This window comes from Taeniopygia guttata, chromosome 1 (assembly GCF_048771995.1).
Source record: "Taeniopygia guttata chromosome 1, bTaeGut7.mat, whole genome shotgun sequence".
Taxonomy (NCBI): domain Eukaryota; kingdom Metazoa; phylum Chordata; class Aves; order Passeriformes; family Estrildidae; genus Taeniopygia; species Taeniopygia guttata.
Genome location: NC_133024.1, coordinates 22,359,279 through 22,381,395, shown reverse-complemented (window position 1 = coordinate 22,381,395; position 22,117 = coordinate 22,359,279). Strand labels below are relative to the sequence as shown.

General features: G+C 44.1%; 1 protein-coding gene across 5 annotated transcripts; it reads left to right on the top strand.

Annotated features, from left to right (window-relative positions):
- Positions 1 to 9: 9 nt before the first annotated feature.
- Positions 10 to 21,284, top strand: CCDC191 (coiled-coil domain containing 191). Of its 5 annotated transcripts, XM_030265794.4 has the most exons (17): positions 135 to 372; positions 2,174 to 2,315; positions 4,574 to 4,702; positions 5,245 to 5,423; positions 5,930 to 6,153; positions 6,928 to 7,081; positions 8,924 to 9,114; positions 10,299 to 10,545; positions 11,870 to 12,324; positions 12,824 to 12,918; positions 14,479 to 14,561; positions 15,610 to 15,711; positions 16,620 to 16,763; positions 17,801 to 17,953; positions 18,339 to 18,493; positions 19,469 to 19,542; positions 19,962 to 20,023. In XM_030265794.4, exons 1-16 carry the CDS (start codon positions 259 to 261, stop codon positions 19,530 to 19,532), a joined length of 2,631 nt encoding a protein of 876 aa, XP_030121654.4. In that variant the 5' UTR covers positions 135 to 258; the 3' UTR covers positions 19,533 to 19,542; positions 19,962 to 20,023. The 5 variants fall into 5 exon arrangements, 4 of the variants coding, with proteins under 4 accessions (XP_030121645.4, XP_030121654.4, XP_030121637.4 ...); XM_030265785.4 differs by lacking the exons at positions 135 to 372; positions 19,469 to 19,542 and adding an exon at positions 10 to 127 and having other exon boundaries at positions 19,962 to 21,284; XM_030265777.4 differs by lacking the exon at positions 19,469 to 19,542 and having other exon boundaries at positions 19,962 to 21,284.
- Positions 21,285 to 22,117: the final 833 nt, after the last annotated feature.

Sequence of the window (22,117 nt, the reverse complement as noted above, 5' to 3'; positions counted from 1 at the left end):
ACCGGGCGCCGGCGGGCGGGCTCCGCCTGCCGTTGCCATGGCCGAGAGCGGCGGGCGGCGGGCGGCGGGGCCGGGGCCGGGGCTGCGGCCGGGGCCGGGGCCGCCCCGCGGGCAGCGCCTCCCGCAGGTAACGGGCGCGGCGGGGGAGCGCGGCCCGCCCGCCTCAGTGCCTCGGGGGGCGCCGGCGGCGGCACGCTTCCCTGCGATCCCACTTCCCTGGGATCGCGGGCACTCGGCACGGCGCGGTCAGGATCGCGGATGAGGTTTCCGGGGCCGTGCGGCTTTGCCGGCGGGTGGGAAGTCGCGCTGGAGTCGAGCGAAAGGCGCCGAAGTTGGCATTGTGAAACTCGGGTTCGGGAAGAGGCACGGGAGGTTGGAGCGCTGTGGTTTTCCTTAGTCCCTGCCGTGGTTTGGGTAGCTTGGAACAATGGGCCAAGGCTGAATAACTTGGGCAGTGATATTCAGGATCAGGCTAGACGGGGCTCTCAGTAACCTGAGATGGCTGAAGATCACAGAATCATTAAGGTTGGAAAAGACCTCTAAGATCATTGAGCCCCAACCATTAATCCAGCACCACCCCGTTCACCACCAAACTGTGACCCCACGTGCCACATCCACAGGGCTTTTGAACACTTCCAGGGATAGTGACTCAACCTCTTTCTGGGCAGCCTGTTCCAATGCCTGGTCTCCCTTTCAGTGAAGAGATTTTTCCTAATATCTAATCTAAATATACCATAACAAAACTAGAAGCTATTCCCCCTTATCCTGTCACTTATTACATGGGATGAGAGACCAACCCCCACCTGGCTACATCCTCCTTTCAGATGGTTGTAGAGTGACAAGTTCACCCCTGAGCTTCCATTTCTCAACTCTAAACAATCCCAGTTCCCTCAGCTGCTCCTCTAGATCCTTCAGCAGCTTTGACTTCTGAATACACACCTCAGAGTCTTTCCTGAGTTTAGGGAGACAAAAGTGGACACAGGACTCAAGGCAGCCTCACCAGTGCCAAGTACAGGGGGACAATCCCTGCCCTGGTCCTGCTGGCCACACTATTGCTGGTACAGACTAGGATGTCATTGGCCTTCGTGGCCACCTGAGCACACACTGGCTCGTGTTCAGCTGCTGTCAGCCAGCCCCCCCAGGTCCTTTTCTGCCAGGCAGCTTTCCAGCCACTCTTCCCCCAGCCTGTGGTGCTGCCTGGGGTTGTTGTGACCCCAGTGCAGGACCTGGCACATGCAATTTGCCTTAGCCCATCAATCCAGCCTGTTCAAACCCTAATGCAGAGCCTTCCTGCCATCAACTAGAGCAACATTCCCATCCAACTTAGTGTTATCAAAGATGTCCCTGCTCATGCCAAGGAGGCTGGACTAAATGACCTGTAAAGGTACCTTCTAATCCAAATTCTATGAAGAATAAGGTGTTTTGTTGCTATGCATAAAACCCAACACAAAAAAACTTGCTGTTGAGGAGTGCTATAGGTTCTTAGGGCAAGCAATACAAGAGATTTACCCCAAAGCACTGTGTCCTGCACCTGCAATCACCTCATCATTGAAAATGGATTCTAGGGTGAGGTTCCATTTGTTTTGCTTCCTTGGGCACACCCATGCTCCCAACCTTCAGCCTGCTTCTTGTGGCAGGTAGGAGTGTGTATCTGCTTCCTCAGGCAGCATCCTGGACCTCTGGCAGCAGCACAGAGGGAAGGAGTTCAGAAATCTGGACTGTCTGGGGCACAGGTGTTACTTGTGAAAACACAGTGACACGTCAGGACCATTAGCATTTTAGAAAGATGAATATGGGACAGAAATCCTCTCAGACTGGCTATGACAAAAAGTTGATATCAAATTTTATAGTTGCTGGTTGCTGGGCACCAGCTCAGCAAGTCTCCATCCAGCCCCCAGGTGCTGAGTGTTTCTATTCCCTCTGTGTTCTCCAGTCTTTGTGTTTGGCACTAATTGCCAAATGAGTGTTTATTCCCTAATGACATCTAAGTCCAGTTTATCAAGCAGATCAAGCAGTTGTAGAAAAGCATTAAAAAAAAAAAAAATCTATTCCTTTATAACATCTATGCTTTTGTGTTACATTCCCATTCTTTTTGCTGTCTGGAGGAAAAATGTGGATATCGGAAGTATAAAAATAAATGTCCTTAGAAATGTTTTCCTTTCTTTAATTTAAGAGAGTGGACCGAGCCTCTGAGTATGGTGTCTCTGAAGCTTTTTCCCTTCAAAAGTCAAGGTGTGCACATCGGCCTTGGGGTCCTGTGACAAGTTTGGAAACTGCAGAACGGCTGCAAGTTCATCGTGAGGCCTGTGACGAAGGTGAGGTAAAATTCTGCTTGCCACAAGATGCCTAAAATGAATTGTTCTTGATCCAGCTTTGTTGTTCTGACCTAAATAGGCTCTTGCAAAGCTTAAGTTCACAAGAAACAGTTTATAGTAAGATGTCTTTCATCTAATGGAGAAAAGCATAAGAAGGACCAATTGCTGGAGTTCAAGGCAGATCTTGAATGGCATACCTGAGAGAAAGATTAACTCTCTGTCTCCTGGAGATACCAAGGTCAAAACAAGGATAAGAACTGCCCTTGAAGATGCACTGTATGGTCAAAACCAAGTTAGTGCATTACAACCAGGTGAAATCACCTGACATGTTTATGATAACAGAGTAGTCCTGAAAATGGAGTTTGTGGAGTAGCTCTGTGTAAATTTCACATCTATAAATAACTGTGTTTTTGTTTTGATTCCCATGCAAAGTTTTCCTCACTAGTTACCTAAATAAATATTTATTTTGTAAAGCCTGCAGCTAAAAGTGCTTGCTGAAGTTTGAAAGTAAAGCTGTGGTAGGTTTCAAAAACAAAAAGAAGGGAAATTATCACCCATCAGTGCTAGAAATGTGTCTGCAGTGTAAAAAGCTGAGAGGAGACAGTATTTTAAAAACTGAGTTAACCATTCTTTTAAGAATCAAAAGTCAGCATTACAGAACCAGATGATGACACATCTTAAAAGCATCCACTTCAATCCAGGAAGTCAGCTTTTTCATTTGTAATCATCAAGGGTTCAGCTAACAGCATGGAATGCACTTACCTGCTTACAGTGCACTGTCTGAATGTATTAGCCAATGGCTCCAAAGGAGCTGTCTTTGCTGTGGTGAAAAGCCTTGTCTTTTCCTTTGGTGGAAAGGTTGCTTGCTTTCCTCATGTTTCTTTATTATTTTTGTTTGCCCTTCTCTGCTAGAATTTTCCTTATTATAGCTACCAGTCCCTCGGAATTGCTCCTAGCTCAACTGAAATTCTTTCACCTGGAATCCATTATTACAATAGTTAATGGTAGTATCTACACAAAGCGCACTTTGTAAAGAGAAGTGACAGACTTTTACTCTAGTTACAAGAAAATCACAAACCCCAGTCAAAAAAGTAACCCTTCCCCAAGTGGCAAGTTGTTTTCTGCTCTTCTTTCTGTTATCAGATATATTTCCCTGCTCCTGATCTGGCTGGAGAGATTATGAAAGAGAATAAAAGTGATTTGAAGGACAACAAACATTAGATTTATGTTTTCTTCAAAAAACTCACCATTTTCAAAGAAAGTTTGAAAAAGGCTTTATTGCCTTAGAAATACCAGGGAGCATCTTTCACTGTGTGTTAGCAGTGGGTATGAGGAGCAGCTGCTTGCTCCTGTCCATTGACTGTGTGTCTTACACTGTGTCATGACTCCTGCTGGAGTGGCTGCTGGGATCCCAGCTCTTTGTCCATCCTCACCACATGGATGGCTGAGGGTGGTTCTGCTTCTTGTGGGGCTGCTCCTGATGCCTTGCAGTTTACAGGCCTGTGTCCTGCTTCAGGAGCAGCTTGGCTCATGCAGCTTGGCCCATACTGCAAAGCCAGCTGGTTTGTTGAGGCAGCAGACACATGAGCTGACCTTGCTTTTGAGAAGAAACTCTGAAAAAGGAATTGTTATTTTTTTATCACAGATGTTCATTAGGCATTTGAGCTCACTGAGGAGTACCACATCCATCATAGGTGCATTCCTGTAGCTGCACCCATGACCTTGAGTTCCAGGTGAAGTTTGCCACCTGACAGATTTGTAATTGTTTCTGTGGCACTTGCAAAGGGTTAACCCGTACACATGAAGCAAAAGTTTGTCCAAACAGTGGTTCTTTTGAATTTAGCATATGACAGCCTAGCCTGCGCATGTGGAAACCATCTAAGTGTCTGCAAGTGCAGTGGCAAAACATATGAAAGCTATCTAAAGTATTAATGACCTCATGTGAATTCCATCTCCTTGATAAATGCTAGAAAATAATCACAAGTGATCTAAATGCCTGTAGAATCATAGTAAAAATGAGGTGGAGAAGAATTAATTTCTGATAAACATGACAGGGAAAAAGTTTGCCACCTTCTCTTGTTCTTTTACAGATCAAGAAGATAAGAACAGAACTATTAGCTTTATTGCATTTTCTGTTGCATATCAGGTTTCAGTCATTCCTAGAATGTGATATAAATATCCCAGACGATTGCTAGTTTACACTTAGCCATATGTTTTTTCTAAGCAAGTGAAGTCATCAGTCTCTTTCTTCGTGGTAGCCCAGGAGCTGCTCCGTAACTGGATGAAGTCCCAGCTGCAACTGGAGCTGAGCGATGGAGAAGAGGAAGTTGACTCTGTCCTTCAGGAAGAGCCTTCTGCAGCCCCTCCAAAATATGAGCACTTTGATGGTGAGAGGACTGCAAAGCAGGTCCTGGTTTCCTCCCTCAGGGTCTGCTGGGGAAGGAGGTCAGGCCTTATGGTTTGTCTGAAAGACTGAAAGGTAACAGTTGTTTTGAAGCCAGGACAGTGGACTCAATAGAAACAAGATTAAATGTGATGGTTTTGTCCCCCAGATCTTTAAAGCATCTTGCTGTAGGGCTACATAAATGTGACTCATAAACATTCAATGTCTCCCTTTGTAAAAGAGATTTTTTTTTTCTTTTGTGAACAGGTATTTTTGAGGCCTGTCAAGTTTATACAGCCATTTGAGATGCTCAGAGGCAAGACAGTAAAAAATGGATGAAACATTGTTACTGCTCTAGGGTGTTCAGTGGGAGACTGATTATCACTCTGGGGATAAATGGAGTGCAGTCAGTGTGTCCATGTTCATCAGAAATGCATTCACAGTCTGGGGAAATGATCCCTTTAATTACATTAGGCTTTGTGATCTGAGACAGAAGGGTTTATTCATTTCAGACTAGCCTGAGATAATCTGAATTTCTCATTTCAGACTTATGCAGCTATCTGGAATGTGAAATGGAAAGTTCCTCTGTCCAGAAATACCTCCAGCATCTTTTGCAGAGTGAAGCTGTGAACTATGGGATAGCGAAACATCTTAGACTTGAAGAGATCAAGGAAAAAAACAAACTTGCAGATCCACGAATAATCATGGAGCTCAGACACAAGCAGGTGAGCAGCAAGGCAGCTCAGTTAAAAGGAATAAGGTGGAGGATTATAGGATTAGAGTAAATGCTCAGTGATACATCCCCAGTATTCTCTCAGAGCCTGCAATAATCTCTGACTTGGAAGCAACTACCCAAAGATACCCTTCCACAGTTCAGCTGAAACTTTACTGCATCTCCATGTGCACATCAGCCTTTCAGCAGTAGCTTGCACAGTCAGCTTTCACTAAAACTGTTCAGGTTTTCCCCCTTTCTCTGAAGACTGACGGGAAGAGCTGCCACAGCTGTCAGCTCTGAGTTTGCTGCCATTAAGGAATATTGATTTAATTTCACTCTCTCACATGGAGTGTTTTGCTGGTCAAGAGCACAGTCTCTCCAGTGAGTCTGCTATGGATAAGGTTTCTTGCTTAATGTGAAAGGTGGATTGTGACCTACCCTGGCAGTGTACAGTGAACTTCAAATTCTTCAGCCTTTCGTGTTTGCTTTGACTTTTGCCAATTTTCTCCTGCCCAGGTGAAAGAAAACCGAATGAGACATCAGAAGGCTTTAGAGCTTCAGAGACAAGAAGAGTCCCTGAAGAAAGCAATTCTGTCTGAGGCCAGGCTCCAAGCACAGGAGGAGGACAGAAAAAAGGCCCTGCAGGCTAAGAAAGAGGAAGAGAAGATCCAGAGGGAAATAGTGAAGCTAAGAAAGGAAATGGCTGAGAAGAAGTACACCATGGCAAAAGTTTGGAGAATGTAAGGAAGGGTGTGGGGGGTGTGGAGAGATGAAAACCACTTATAAGGTCTTTTTGTTAAATATAAGAGCAGTGGTCATTCCTAACAAAACAGCTGTTGTGACTTTGAACTCTACAAAAGCCATTTAGTCCTCTGTTACCAACATCAGTGGCAGAGTTTTTCATGAGTGGGAAGGTGTACTAAGGATATTGTTATCCTCCCCTCAGCCATTACAGTAGGTGCACTGAATCACAAAGTAGCAGAGTGTTTGCACCACTGTGCATTCTCTCTGTCAACTCTGTGGCTACGTCCAGTCTTGCTAGCATCTAATGCCACATGAAAGCCAGTACACAAAAAAAAATAAAAGAACAAAAGTCTATGTTGAAAGTCTAGCACTTGCAATACTTTCCCTACTATGAGAGAATAAAGAGCATTTTTGGCTGAGAATTCTGCAGACATTATTTGTTTTCTTCTGCTGAGCTTAGATTGTCACAGAGATGTCCCTTTTAGGGATGCTATTTATTTATTTTAGCAGCCCTGAGATCCTAAATCTTCTTACACAAATGCTTTAATGAAATATTTACTGAAATAATTTACTATTTTCTTCTGCCTTCTATGTTTAGGAAATGCACTGGACTGTTTAATCTCTGGGGCCCCAAACCATTACAGAGGTGGTTTTTAAGAAGGCAGAGTTAAAATAATCAGCAAATTTCTAAGCTGTAGAGGTGGTTCTCTTACAATTGGCCAAAAAAAGTATATCATGATATTAAATCTGTGTGTTTGTTCACTTTCCAGGGAGGGGAAGAGACAAGAAAAAACTCAGAAGCTGTCAATACAGGAGGTGTCTGCTGTGTCACCACCCCTGGTCCTGAAGAGGGAGGAGCAAGGAGAGGAGAAACAGAGGAAGACTCTGGAGTTGCTGCGCAGGATTCACACCAGTAAGCAGAGAGTGAGCATCACCTTTCTTTATCTGAGACTCTGAACTACCTGCCCTTGGTTACCATTTGCAAACCTGAAGTAAAAAGTCCTGGTTATACTGAATTTTTTACTTTTTCAACAAGCTCCTGATACCAGAAAAGTAGGAAAGCAGGGCCAAAAGTGTCTTACAAGACTAGGAACAGGAAATCCTGAGGTGCCAACCCCACTGGGCCTGTGTCTCGAGTGTATTCAGTGGGACATTTCACTTAGAATTGTGGAAAAGACATGGCTCTCAAGACAGATGAGACCATAATGGCTTCTGCAATCAAGAAATAAGGAGATGTACAGAGGAGGAAATGGAGTGAGATTTATTTTCCCTTAAGGAAGTAAATAAAAGGGGAAAGTGGCAGAAAAAAAGGCCTGAGAAGCCCTTATTGTGTGCATGGGAAGACAGTGCACACTCTAATTCAGGACCAGGGAGAGGAAAGAGAAATGCTACAGCCTGGGATGAATTTTGAGCAGTGGCTCTGAGAGTTGATGCATGCCAGCACATCCACAATAAGAGGTTCCTCAAGGATCCCTTCCACTAGGTGCAGTAGGATATTCTGTGTTACTGCAACAGCTCTTTCGAGGCAAACTTTAATAATTCCTAGTAGGAACCCCTTTGTTTCACCTTCATTATCCATGGTCAGCTCTGGGTTAAATGCGTATCAAATATTCACAACTAAAGAGTGATATTTTAGTACTGAATAATTTTGTATTATCTCAGCAGTTTCAGCAAAGGAAATACATTTCCTGAGTGCAGGTATGAATGCCATCCATCCCATAATGTTTTTAATTAATGGAGCAGTCATCATCATTGATGTCTATATGTCTACATCTAGGGTTTTTTTCAGCAGAAGAATCCTGTAGATTTTATGGTGATTCTCCTCACAGTTCAATCCATCTGCCCATCTGCTGAATTTGGGCTTGGCTGCTATTTATCAGTACATAGCCTCTCTCCATCACAGTCTAAGCTGTGAAGATAAGCCTGAGTGAAACCACAGAACAATTCAGCACTGACACAGCTTGGCTGAGCTAAGCAATAGTGACATTTTGATTACTTTCCTAAAGCAGAAAGAAACAGCTAATGCATTGACTTTTTGTAAGTCTCCATTTGAAGATTCCAGCAAGAGAGGAATGCAATTAACACAAGGCACTATGACAAAAGGGGAACAGCAGAGTCTTGTAAGTTGACCCACTTGGAGGATCAAAATGAACAGTGTCTGCAGTGACAGGGCTAGAATTATGGGGTAGATTAGACAGCAAATTGCTGCTCTGTACAATGTAAATTACTCCCAAAGGCAGCGAGTCTAATTACACAATAGGGGAAAGGTTTGGCTTCTTGCCGGAACAAGGATGAGCTGAGGCCGTGTCATAAATTTACCCTAGGAAGCATTTTGATTTTTGTCTAAGTTAAAAATCTTTTTTTTTTTTTTTTTCAAAAAAAGCAGCAGTTATTCACAGATGTATTCTTACCTGTAGCATCTCAGACATCTTCTAGATTTGAAAATATTTTCCCTGTCTCTAGAAATTGTATGTTCCTTACCCATTTCATTCTTTTATACTTGGTGAACTAAGTGCATTTCACTCCAAAGCATAGAGCCCCTTGATATGATGTCTCTTCCTAAAACTTTTATGTTCTTTGTAAAAGACCTGCACATGCTCTGCAATACTTTTTTTTTTTTAATCCTCAAGATAATTGTTGAAAATGAGGATTATAAAAAGAATCCAGAGGAAAGGAAAGCCAGAAAAGGCAAAGGGCAGAGAGGATCAGTATTTGTGTGACAGGCTGTATCTTGCTCATTGGTTTTTTTGAAACTCTCCCATGCAGTGCTTGCAGCAATATTTCTCTGCTTGGCTGAAAGTCATTCTGGAGTACAGAATTAAAATGGGAAAAGCCAGAGCCTTTGCTGACTGGAGATGCCAATTGAAGGCCCTGCGAGCTTGGAGAAACTATACTTGGGCCCAGAAAGTAGAGCAGGAGACAGAGCAATTGGAAGTTCATCTCCAAGATCAAAACAGGTAGTGACCCTTTACTGTGGAATTCCTCCTACTGCAGTTGTACTTGGGCAGAGCAGTGATCAGGGACTGTAAAAGGAACTTGTCATTTATCCAGCAGGAGGGAAACAGCAGCTTATTGAGAAAATTGCTACACTGCCTGCAGTCTGCCAGAGGCGTTGTGGCACAGATGAAAAGGAGAACAGATGCAAACAAGAGCTTTAGCACTTTCCAACAAGCCTGTGTCTCAGTCTCTGTAGGCATCTTTCCTAGAAAACTCACCCTGGCTTACTCTGGACTCCAGAGAATATGAGTTGCCAAATTTATTCCTGATTAATATATTTGCTGTTTCAGTAGATGTACAGCAGAGATCATTTTGGCCAGTGCCTTTCATTAAGGAGGCTGTTGGATGAATTCCCTATCATCCAGAGAAGATACTTCCCTTCACAGGTGTCTGGCAGGCTGCAATGGTGAGACACTGTCACTTCCCCATACGCAGCTGGCCAGAGAACAGGATACCTCTTTTGCAGCTGTCCTGCATCCCAGAGATGCCACAGGAAATTGCTAAGTGTGAACTAGTGAAACTTAATTCAGAATAGCAGGCATGCTTTCCGCCCTCCCACTCCTCCCTGGAGGAGCTCTGTACAACTTCAGAGGGCCTTCAGAGTTAAGCAGCAAAAAGACTCGGGATGTGATGTGGCTTTGTGCCTGGGCAGAAGCCTCACCTCTGCCATAATGATAGTAAAAGGATTTTAAAATCATGGGGATTAAGGGTTAAAAGGAAAAATAAGCTTAGTAGGCCCTGGAAAATAAACACCCTAAGCACATGGAGAACTAGTACTTGCTAGAACTGCACCTGTACACGATAAATGATATAATTGTTAGATGTGATGATTGTTTAGTAATTAAATATAATTACCGTTTAATCATAAGAATTATCATGAGAAACTGTGGTCAGGGACCTAAGAAAAATCATGAGAAACTCATGTCAATGTATACAATAGAACAATATAAGTTTAATAATTAATATGTAAGTTATATAATGATAGAATATAAAATATGTTCAGCTCAAAAGCCATGTTGGAGTCAGATTTGGGTCTGGACCCCTTATTCCCGGAGCTCTTAATAAAAGCACCTGCATATAATCATATCCCATGATTATGTGTGTTCCGGAACGCTAACAATAACACAAACGCTTTCCCATTCAGGAAAACCCGACTGGCTGTGGAGCACAACCAGCGACGCCTCCTGCGCTGCTGCTTTCTGGCCTGGCAGCGCTGGAGCCGAGCGGAGACGGAAAAGCGAGAGCTGCAGATGAAGAGGGAGCAGACAAGGAGAAAGATGCAACAGCTGCTGGAGGCTGTATCACTGGGGACAGGTGGGGACAGGCCACTGGAGGTTAACAAGCCCAGGACAGCAGAAGTAAACCATCATCAAGATTTAGAGCAAGACATGGTAAATCCTTCTCATGTAGTTTTGTCTATTGGCATATCAGTATTCTCAGAAAGTACTTACTTTATGCAGTCTGAAATAAAGAGTTCATTGTCCCAGAGGAAATCTTCTTTCCCAGGATTAGCCCCTAAATACCTGCCTGCAACTGTTCAGGAGAGAAGTCTAAAAATCAGAGGCAAATGTGAAGGACAATGGATGAGTTTTAAAAATAATCTCTAGTGCTGCCAAAGAACAACCCTTCATGTACTCTGAGTCGCAATGAGCATCCCACCCCCAGATCACTTTTACTGAGAGATTAGTTACATCTTTGATGCCAGCTTAGACTTAAAAAGAGTAACTTGACTGTATGACAAGAGATATCTTTTATGCCAGTGCAGCTTTCCGGCTTTTAACTATGGGAGGAAAAAAGGTTGTCACTGGCTGTTTCAGGATAATGCACATCACAGGGAGGTAAGAGAGGAGAATAAGAGGTTGCTTCCTTAAATTGTCATTTGTCAGGTTAGATCCCCATCTTCCCTTCTGTCTATAAAACCTGTACCACATCAGTGATCTAATGTCAGTATCAGAGCTCACATGCACATATTACAGGTCAAGCTTTCTGTTTGCTTAAGTGTAAGCAAAAGTTGATGTCTTTCAGTGCTAACACTATCCTAGTAGGCCCATATTTTTCTTCTGCTGCACTGGTAAAATTTGTACTCAAGGAATGGGACTGAATTTAGGGTTTGACCTAGGAATCAGAAAGCAGACTGTTTATCTGATGCCTCTTCAGAGAATGACCATGTGTCAAAAAGGTGCAGCCTCATTCTCAACTGTGCACCTGTCTTGTGGTAACATTTATCAAAGCTGGAAAAGAGGCTTAAGGAAGCAGGACATTGAAGACTTCCATTTAAAATGGGACTGTTCAGTAGATCAGCTGTGTAGATCACTTCAACAACTGTTTTTAATTTTATTCTCCATCTGAGCTCTGAGCAGGGACAACACAGTCCAAAAGAGAGTGTGCTAATCCCCAAGAAATGAGCTGTCCTAAGATGTGCTCCCTAACAAAATAGTCAGGATGTATTCCTGCCAAAGCTCTTGCCAAATCAGGATTTCTTCCTCCTGGTGAAATGGCACACAGCTTCTTAAGAGTTCTTTTCCACAGCCTCCACTTTGTGCATAATGGGGCCCCTCTGGCCTGACTGGATAAGGATTGCATAGCTGAGATTGCCCTACTTCTCAGGCATCTCACTAGATTTGCAGTAAAAAAAAACACTATGCAGGAAAAGCAGAAGAGTGCTCGGTTTTAATCAATGCCAAATTTTTCTCATTTCTTTTTGTTTTTCCCTAGCCAACTGAAACTTACCTCATACAGAAAGAGCCTGATCAGACCAGAGACCAGTCTTGTTGGGATATTGTTCACACATCTCATTTCTGCAGCAGCCCCAAATCTGCCTGGGAGATTACCATTAAACATGCAGCTCTGAGTGCCCAGAACCAGACTGTGTACAGGAATCAAATAGCCACAGTCTTCCAGCAGTTTCAGGCACACAGTCCAAAGACGTCTCCTGCTTATGGTAGTCGTTTTGAGCACCGTCACGCCTTCCAGCAACGTGTGATTGAGAAACAGAGGCAGCAGCTTCAGAAACAGCAAGAGCTGATCCTTAAACTGCAGGAAAATCAGAAGCTGAGCAGAGATAAAGAAGAGGCAGCACAAGCTATGGCTGTAACCCAGATGTTTCACAGTTCTGTTTCGCAAACCAGGGAGAAAAAAGAATCCAGATGCAAGAATACAACCCCTTTGAGGTATATGCCCTCCATAAAGCAGGGTCAGTTAGTCATCATGTCTCATTCCCACTCAAGTTGAGCCAGAATTTGCCAGGCATATTTCAGTCATGCTAGTGCTATCTGCTGTTCCTCTCAGCTGTGACTTAGCCTCAAAAGAAGTATCAGACTGCCCGCAGTTCATTCTCCTTCTCCCTCCCTGCACTGGCTCAACATCAGGTGATCCATGCAAGATCCACTTAGAAACAGCAACACCAGTGTCACCCATAGTAGCAGCAGGGATCTAATTAGTTATGAAAGAAAAGAGCATCATCCTCCATTATTCCAGACCATGCAGGAGCCCTGGAACTCAGTTCCTTTGCAAGAGTGCATCATCAGTCCCACAGCAAGCAAAACAAAGGTGTATCAGGGATAATGCAGCACAATGGAAAACAGAAACTACAAGGCCTTAGGTGGTAGGTGTGAGACAATAGTTTGACCACATTCACTGAAGAATTTCCTTACTCTTTTTCTTTCACAGCCTCCCTGATTCTCCTGGGCCAGAAAACACAAGGGCAGCAATGCAAGGCAGGAGGCCTTCCAGCCGGCTGACCTCACCTCATCCCATACTGAAAGGTATTGTTCTAGACAACAAACACCATTCCAGACCACTTCTCTCAAGAGTTTGTATGGAAATGTCTGTCCTTGCCTCAACTTTGCTGGTTGATAATATTGTGCAAGTAAAATTATGCACTTTCTTTCCCAGTCTGACGAATGCTGTAAGAGGAGAGTGTGAGCTGTTTTCCTGTTCGAGTCAGGCACTTGTAAAACCTGGAACACTGCAGGCCCCCCATGTCCACACTGTTGTGGCAGTTGTTGCAACACCTGTGGTGTCTCTGCTGTGAGAAGACTCAGAGAAGCTGTACAGGTGTTTTTTGCCACAAGGCTCATTCCCTTTGTTATGCATCCAAAAAACACTTAAACTAGCCAGTCATTTTCATCCAAGTTTGTTAGAGGTGTTGAGATTTCAGTGGGAATTAAGTGCCTAGCCAAGGTTTTGTGAGACAATAGCCAGGCTGGGGAAGGAACTCCAGATCCTTGCCTTTTGTAAGATAGCTCCCCTTCTCTGGCCACAGTGACACAAAATAAACATGCAACATAGCCTTTTCATCATAAAGTAGAATCAGGGTTCTGTTATATCCTTAGGTCAGGTTCTTCTGTATCAATGCAGGGTAGTGACAGTCTGCATGAAAGGTTGTCTGGAATACAATCATTGTGATGTTTCAGTAGTTTGGGATCAGCAGACCTTTTTGGCCTTTTTGGCCATGTCTTTCACTACCTGTGTTCATCTCCAATGCTACCTAGTCCAAGCCATCATTCACCCTGATTTGCCTGAACTCTCTATACCTTAGAGACAGCAAACATATTTTTCAGAGTATTCAAGTAGTTGTGTTTAAAGATCCCAAAAAATTCAGTGAAGAAGTTATCACTGAATGGTTTTCCCTTGGATGAGAATCCTGGGACAGCTGAGAGGAGGAAAGAATCTGAGGAAACTTACTGTGGTCAAAACACTTCAGTGCCTACCAGTTATTGATTGCTCCAGCCTGTGCTTTGTTTGCAACTGCAGAGGAAGCAAGCACAGGTTCCCAACTCCTCTGTATGTTCTGTGTGTAACACCTTTGCTGATGGCCAGCAAGATCACTCCATTGTAATTTATCTTCCAAAAGAAGCATTAAGCAGTAGTTTCTTACTAGTGGGACCAAGTACCTGTATGTCCCTGTGACAGTGATGATGTAATGAAATTGCTTTTAAATAACCAGTTAGAGCTTACTGGAGACCTCAGAGCAACTGCTGCTAAATCATGTGCCCTGAGCCTCAGCCCTCAATCAGGCAAGGCAGGGAGGGACAAACCCTCTGAACACAGTTCTTTCATAACTGAGCCTCATGGTTGTGACTGTCAACCAAGGAGGGTGGAGAGAATGTAATTGCCATGGTCCTGAGTCATCTCACAAATGTTTATAGGTTCCTTGTTCATGACACTGCCAGCTCCAAGGGGCACCAGGAAGCAAGTCCCTTTGTGCTGGCGTTGCCAGGGCAGTGGGGGCCTGACTTAGAGTGATGCATCCTTGTTCACCAAACTTCTGCCATTACACCATAGCTCATTTCCACTAAGCCTTATGTCCTTTGTTTCTGCAGGGATGCAGGAGAGAGCGATTCAGCGGGCAGAACAGAAGAAGAAAATAGAAGAAGCCAAACAACGAAAAGCAGAGGAAAAATTGGTAAGGGAAGCAGAAAATGAAATAAAGTGATCTTGTAACTGGAATGAAACATCGTTCCAGTTACAAGAAATGCTGATTTAAACCCAGAGTCAGGGACTGAGAAAAGGCTCTTTATCCAAAGCAGGAGTTTTGTGACTTGTGAGAAAGCAAATACCCATCACACATCAAAAGAAGTAGTTACTGCTGTTTTTGCAGAACCAGCCCTCCTGTATCATAGACAGATACTTCATCTTGAAGTTGCAGTTCTAGAAACAGCCTCCCTTACCACTCCCCAGCACTTTTTTCACATGACAGTAGCTTGTCTTTGCTGAGAATGGTAAGGGTGGAAATGCCACAGCAATCCACTTGATGGGACCTGGCAGTGATGGAGTTCCCCTCCCTGCCTTTCCTCTCTGGTCACATGCAACTTGAGGACATGCAGTCTCACCTAGTAAAAATCTGAATCTTTCTAGCAAATCTCTGCTGAAGAGGGAAGATACTGGCAATGTTTGTATAGTTCATACACAAAGTCTGATACACACCCAACAGAGGAGCCTTCTTCAAGTCAGGGTATTAAACTGTTACTGAAAATATTGCTAGTAAATTGCATTAGGATTAGAAAGTGTGATTTCAGTGTCTGGGGAAAGAAATGTTTGGGTACCTGTAATGCTGCTTTGCATGTGGAAATGAAACTTGAGAGCAGAGCCTAGGGATTCAGAATTGATTTCAGTAATCAGGTTCTCAATAAATGACTTGGTGTATGCTTTACATTTTTTTTAGAGGAAGAGTGGACAAATACTATAACCCAGGGCAAAGATGTGCATGTACATACATAGAAAAATAGATAGATAGATATAGATATGTATATAGGCAGTAAAAAGGACAGTCCCTCCTCCCTATCCCTTCCATAGTTCCACACTAGCACAGATTGTGTCTAGTATGTGAAACTTCACCTACTGAAGCTTCATGTTCTGGTCAATATTAAAGGAATACTAGGAAAGTTTAGAGATCTGTGTTCATGGAAAAGGTCACATGGAACAAATTGAATTTCACCTTTCTCCAATTCAAGGCCCAGCTGAAGGCTGAAGAGGAAGCACGACAGAGGAAGGAAGCCGAGGAAAAGGAAGCACAGCGGGAAAAGCGCCGGGAGGAGAGAAGGCAGCAGAAGCTGGTGACCAAATGCCTCAGCTGTTTCTTCCCCTTTAGCAGGGATAAGGAAGAAGATCCATTACCCACTGGTACTCAGTCAGCAGCCAGAATAATGTGAACTGAAGGTCTTCATTGGAAGAGCATAGTTCCACAGCACCCACAGTACAGACTCAGAGAGTCTACAGCCACATAAGCCCCTCACAGTGGCAGCATGTTCAGTCTACTCTCGGATTCCTTCCACTCTTGTCACTGCTCCAATCTATGCAGTGATACCAGTCACAAACACATGATTCAGAAGTAAACGAGCCTGACAGTTATATCAAGGTCACCTTTTCCTCTTGGAGCTAACCTAGGAATAGCTGCACTTCATTATTGTTACTTGGAAATGAGTAGTCCTAATAACCTAAATAGCGCATTTGAAATCCTACATGAATTCAACCTACAGCTACTGTTCTACTTGGATTGAATGTTTTAGAACATTTGACTTTCATTCCTGAGTATCAGTCAAAAGTAGTGTTACACAGTTATGAAATACCTACATCCCTTTCCTGCTGTTTAGGCTAGGTTAAGTGGTAGGGTCCATGTATAAACTCAGAATCATTTTGGGACATGTTTTGGACATCAGAGAAGATTCCTGCTACATCAGCACTTGTGGTAGCCACAGGTGACGCCTGTTACAGTAACTCCAAACGGCAGGGCTGATACACAGCCCAAGAGAGTGTCCAGGAATACCATCATCTCCCAGAAGACACATGCTTTAGAACACAGGTTCTACTGCATGGGGTCATATCTGGTCTGCAGTGCTAAAGATGATGCAGATCCCTATTTCCTGTCAGGTCAAAACCTCCAGCTCCAATATGATAGTCTATTGCATTGCTTAATGTCCTCTTCATCCTGAGGGAATTAAAACTACTGCTTTTCGTATTGCAGAAAGAACTGGAGAAGCAGAGGAGGCTGGAGAAAGAGCAGCAGCTCGAGAAAAAGGCTAGAGATCACTATGAGAAGGTCCTTCTCAGAAAGCTGGGAATATTGCCATGGAAAAGGCTGAGGGAGCAAACCAAAGAAAACCTAGTGGTAAGTGCTGAGGATAAAGGAAATGACTGGTGCCATAGGAGGAAGGGAAAAAGTAGATGCAGCACTTAGAAGAAGCCTTAATAGGCTTTTAGGCCAGGTAGAGATGGAAAAAGCAAAATTCTCCCTGCATACCCTGCCTTATATTAGTTCTTTAAATCAGCTCATCTGACAATAATCATGAAAAGCCATTAAAAACCCACAGGGATGGCATCCTCATTTATAGCTGATTTTACAGAGAAAAAAAAAATCATATGACATGTGCCTGTCAGTTTTCTTACTCCACAGCAAAGCTTATCAGTGAGATACCACCAAGCAACTTTAGCTGTAGGAGTTAACCCCAGCCTATCATCAGGGCTTTCACTCTCTGTGAAGCTGCTGGTACAGAGTTGGCCACTGCTAGTGGCAGGATACTACAGGTGATAATCTAACAATCTATTCTATCCTGGCCTATCCTGAGTGCAGAGCAGGGAGTGGCACCTTCCGAGACCTCAATACAGGAGTATTGCTAAAGAAACATTTCTGCTCATGACTGAGTCAGCATCCCTTATCAGGGAGAGATGGATAACACTCAGCTGTATCCTGAAGATCCAGCTAGAGCCCAGGACTAAGTTGGAAAGCTTCCATTTAAGTCACTGGAACTGGAGCTACTCACAGTACTTCACTAAATGCACACAGGCCTCCAGCTGGGAAGAAGTAGTTGGATACAAGCTGTTCCATATGTCCACCCTGCTGGTCAGCATTATGGACAGGCTTGGACTATGCTGTTACAGGCCATTCCTCTGCCCCATTCACAATCAGTTAAACTGAGCATCTCATTCAAAAGGGTATTCTCTAGAAGGGATGCAGCAGGGGCCTGGTAGAGAGACTGATCTTGTTCCTTATGCTCTTTGTGGGATCCTCTAAGTTATTCCAGCTGTCAGAAATCTGGGTTTGGGTGGCCTCAAAAAGCTAAGATGATTTTCTAGTGCACCCAATTTTCTGTGGCTTTATACTTAGGTAGTCATCAGTTCAGGTAACCAGCTGCTGTCTCTACTCAGGTGGCAGAAAGGCACCACAGCTTGGGTCTGCAGAGGAAATGCCTGATGACTTGGCTGCAGGACACCCAGCAGAGTCTCGGGGAGAAGATGTCTCAGGCTGAGGACTTCTATTCCCATATGTTACTGAGATGGGGCTTCAGGAACTGGCTAAAGGTTGGCCTGCACCACAGTGGAGAAATGATACCAAGAGAGCTGGCTGCTGCCACACTTTCCTGTAACCACAGTGCCAATTCACTCACCTGCAGAATAACTTGGCAAAGGCTTTGCTATCTCCCCATTCCAGCAACATTATTCCCTTTTTCAGAGACCTTCTCTCAGCTTCTCACTCTCCATCACTCTTCCACACAGAATTTTCTCTTACACACTGCTCCTCTACCATCTACTGTCTCACCCTGATCCCTGCTGATTTTCCTCCACTCCTGTGCCCACCACCCTTCACTGCCATAGTCTCAGCAGTGTTTTATTTATTGGGCCAGAGGCTGGGAGAGAAAAGAAGAAAAAAAGCCATTCTCACCTGTTTCTTTGTCCTCCTCCCCAGTACAAGGATTATCTCTCTGCTCAGGAGGAGAGAGCATGTACCTTCCACACAGTCTGCCTCATGAGGAAGTGCTTCTGGGCATGGTTTGATCATATCATGGAGGAAAAAAGGGCCTTATGGGAGAGGCTGAAGATTGCTGCTGAACACAGTAACAAGTGAGTGTATACCCTTACTAGCAGTTCTTTTTACTTTAGTTTAATATACCCTGTAGATTATTTTAGGGGCTACTTTTGACAGGTCAGCTTGTCCCCAGGAACACATGGAACAGGTTCTATGCTGCTGGTGTTTTGCTTCTGTGATATGTACAGACAGCATCAGCAGATGTTTATGCTAAGTTTCCATGCAGCCTGGAAAAGAAAGCGTAATGACACCCTTCACGGGACTTCTAAATCTGAAAAAAAGAGAATACAGTGAAAACCTAAGTAAGGATAAGAAGCTGAAACTCTCTAAGCTGATTAGCAGATCTGGCCATGAAGCTTCTGCTAAAAGCTGCCTTAGAAAAATCTTTAAGTACAATTACAGCAAACCCAATGATTATGTGGGAATTACATAGTACTTTTTTGTACACAGCAGATTATTTAGTTCACAAATCCGAAGTTGATCAACTAGAAATCCTACTTAAGGAGTCTTTACATTTATGCCATCACCAGCCTGACTTGGCAGCAAAAACTAGAGCAGTCAGTTCTACCAATCATGACCAGAACTGGACACACCCAGTCCACTCCTTGTCCCATAAAACGCATTCTAGCAGGAAGAAAGAACTATTGTCAAAGTTCAGCAGAAAACAGAAGCCTGTTCACCTGGCTCATCTTGGAAGCATGGTAGCTGCATGCAGTCATGAATAGACTGTGCCTGTGCACAGCCTCAAAAGGATCTGCAGCACCCTAGAAGAAGAATGAAATTAAATTCACCTCTTATGTGGTAGAGCAAACCTATTCTAGCTTGCTGTGTCAGTAAGGTCTGAATAGTGCAGTTTAACATTAACAAGCCAGCAAACTGGAGGAACCAAGGGAAAGTCAGACCCAGGAAGAGACTGGATATTAGGAGCATAATCACCTGACATGCTTCTTTATCTCTCTCTCAACTTGCAAAAGGCAGTTCAGACCTTGTCATAACAAACTCTTCTTTAGACAGGACTGTGGTTCCCTATTGCCTGTGTGGGAACCCAAGGCAAGGGCACCTTTGATGGAGTGATTAAAATCAGGTAAGAATTGGAACCCAGCTGCCTGCACTTCTAAGGGGTTGGTTTGGACCAAATGAGCCTGCATTTGTCCTAAAGAAACTTATTTCAGAGGCCCTGTTTATTCTTCAGAAAACCTCTTTCATCTTTAGAGTGCTAAGCAAACAGCATCTAATGAGTCCTGTCAGAGAGAAGAACAGAATTCTTGGTGGAGAGGACTAGAAAAAGGCAATATGTTATTTCTCCCCAGCATGATTGACATTTCAATGAAATGGTCTGCATGTAGATGCTTAACATTTGAGAGCCCTGATTAAGTGCAGAAAGGACAAATCTTCAAGATGTGAATTCCCCTTTCAAACAGAAGTTCTTTTTTGATTGCCTGTTATGTCATGTACACATCTGCATGTTGTGACTTTGTTCCTTGTGTCCCTAATTTCTTTCAGGAGACTTACACTGAACGCATTCAAGGCATGGAGGCAGTACCCATTACTGATGAAAAAGGAAAGGGAAAGAGAAGAAAGAAGAAACCAGCTACGCAGGAGAGTAGCTGAAATTCTCCCCAACTTCCAAACATGACAGAAGAGAGTCAGATGAGATGGGAAGGGGTCAACAAGACCAATTCAGTTCAGTACTATCTCCCTACTGACTGAAACAACTCCAGGGGGAAGGCTTACGAAGTGCAGAAGGTCTTAGAGTCAAAGGGCGCTTCCTGTAATCAGTGTTGTTGTAAACGAAGTAGAGATGGAAACTTATCTGACAGTTTCATGTTGCACTTCATGGACTTACTCCTTTTAAGCCTCTGTAGGGGTGTCTTTGGCTGGTGGCTATGAAACCCAAATAACCAAAGCCTAGCACAGGGTGTCTTTGAGGTCAAGGCCATTTCCACATGCAGAGCTAGCTGCAGCAATGACATGAATCCTCCTTCATCTAAAGAAGCACAGAACTGAACTGCACCTCTTTTTACCTAAGCAGTAACCTGGTGCTTTTCAGTTGACAGTACTCTGTAGGGTGATAGCTTGTCCAGAGGGCAGACAGACCTTACTGTCAGCTGACCCCTAACTACTGCTGTGAACTTGGCCACCCAGAGCACAGTTTCTAGCTAACTGTGCCAGGAAAGTTCGGATGGGAGGGGGAAAGGGAAGAGTTTTTTATGCAAACCATATTTGCTAATGATCCAGATCACATCACTGCATACTGAAAAGTCTAAAACATTAGTTCTTTAGCAAGAGGCTGCCTTGTTTGCAGCACCAGCCAGTACACAAGCACAGTGCTTTGATTTTGGTACCAAGCAGTGATCCCAAGTTTATGAGCCTCAATTGTCATTTAAACACTTCCCAAACTGTTTAATGTTTCAGGGTGTATTGTGCAAGTCTGTCTGAGCTGTTTCACTTGATCAACTACTTAAAAGAAAAAAAAGACAAAACTCCATGAAAAAGGCAGATTGCAGCTTTTACAGAAGCTGACATTTACAGAAGCTGTGATTAAAATGGAAGTTTCATACGACTGTTTTTAACCTTAACCTGCAGCATAATGCAGACGGGGTAATGCCATTCAGGTACACTATGTCTTAGTAACAACATAAGGCAGGAAGCTGGAATCATTTGCCTCTCACAGCAAGATAGGCAAAGCTCTCCAAAAGCATTTGGCAGTACAGGAAATACTTGAGTAACACCAGAAAGACAACAGTTTACTGTTATCTTGTAACAGATCGTTAGTAATACCCATGTATGCACTGAAAGTTTCCAATAAATCCAAATCTGAAATTACTGAGCTGTTGGTGCAGATTGTGTCAAGCCAACTGAACGGCACTGGACAGAAGGCCAGAGCCAGGGACCTAGACTAGCATTAAGTGCTGCAGATGAAGTGGCATAGGACAGGGTGGGTGCCCAAGCACAGCAGCACACCGCAGAGCTTTAGCATCAGGAATTTGTCCATGTGGACACAGGGATGTGACCAGAAAGAGGACCCTGCCCACAAAGCCAGGCTGTCAGTGCAGGTCTGAAGACAGCTGTGACTCCCAGGTACCTCCCACAGCCACCCTCTGCAGCAGCCGAGCACTCCCCATCTCCCTGCAGGCCTGGCCAGCAGCAGGTCGGATGAGCGCGTTCTCCAAGCGCAGGGAGCTGAAGGTGCTGTGTGGAGTGTGGGTGAGCTCAGACCATCTGGCTGCATTGAGAGGCAGATTGTGATAGGAAGCACAAGCTGGGAGAGGCTGGGTAACACGTGTTGCGGGGAAGAGCAGGGAGCATTTTTTTGCAGAGGACTGAGCCAAACAGGCAGGGAGGATCTGAGCTGGGGCTGAGCTCCCAGAGTAATGCCCCTGTGCAGCCAGCAACTACACTTGGTGCTAACAGCATTCCACTTGCTCTTATGACATTCTTTCCCATTGGAAGTCTGTGCCATGTAGTGCTCAACGAGCTCCTGGAACTCCTGAATCAGCTTTATACTCCCATTTTTCTGCTGGAATTTTCCTCACACTGGGGCTTGACAGTGAACACAGCAAGGAAGGCCTCTGGTCCACTCTCCACTTGGTTGAAACAACTCATACCTCCTTGGCAGAAGCAAGGCCGTGCCAGATGATGAACAGGATACCCCTAAA

Bases quoted from the DNA above. Each gene is read 5' to 3' on its own strand.
- CCDC191 (XM_030265777.4), top strand. From the start codon at position 259: ATGAGGTTTCCGGGGCCGTGCGGCTTTGCCGGCGGGTGGGAAGTCGCG. The intron at 5,424-5,929 runs GTGAGCAGCAAG...TCTCCTGCCCAG, and splicing joins TGGAGCTCAGACACAAGCAG to GTGAAAGAAAACCGAATGAG. The intron at 6,154-6,927 runs GTAAGGAAGGGT...TTCACTTTCCAG, and splicing joins ATGGCAAAAGTTTGGAGAAT to GGAGGGGAAGAGACAAGAAA.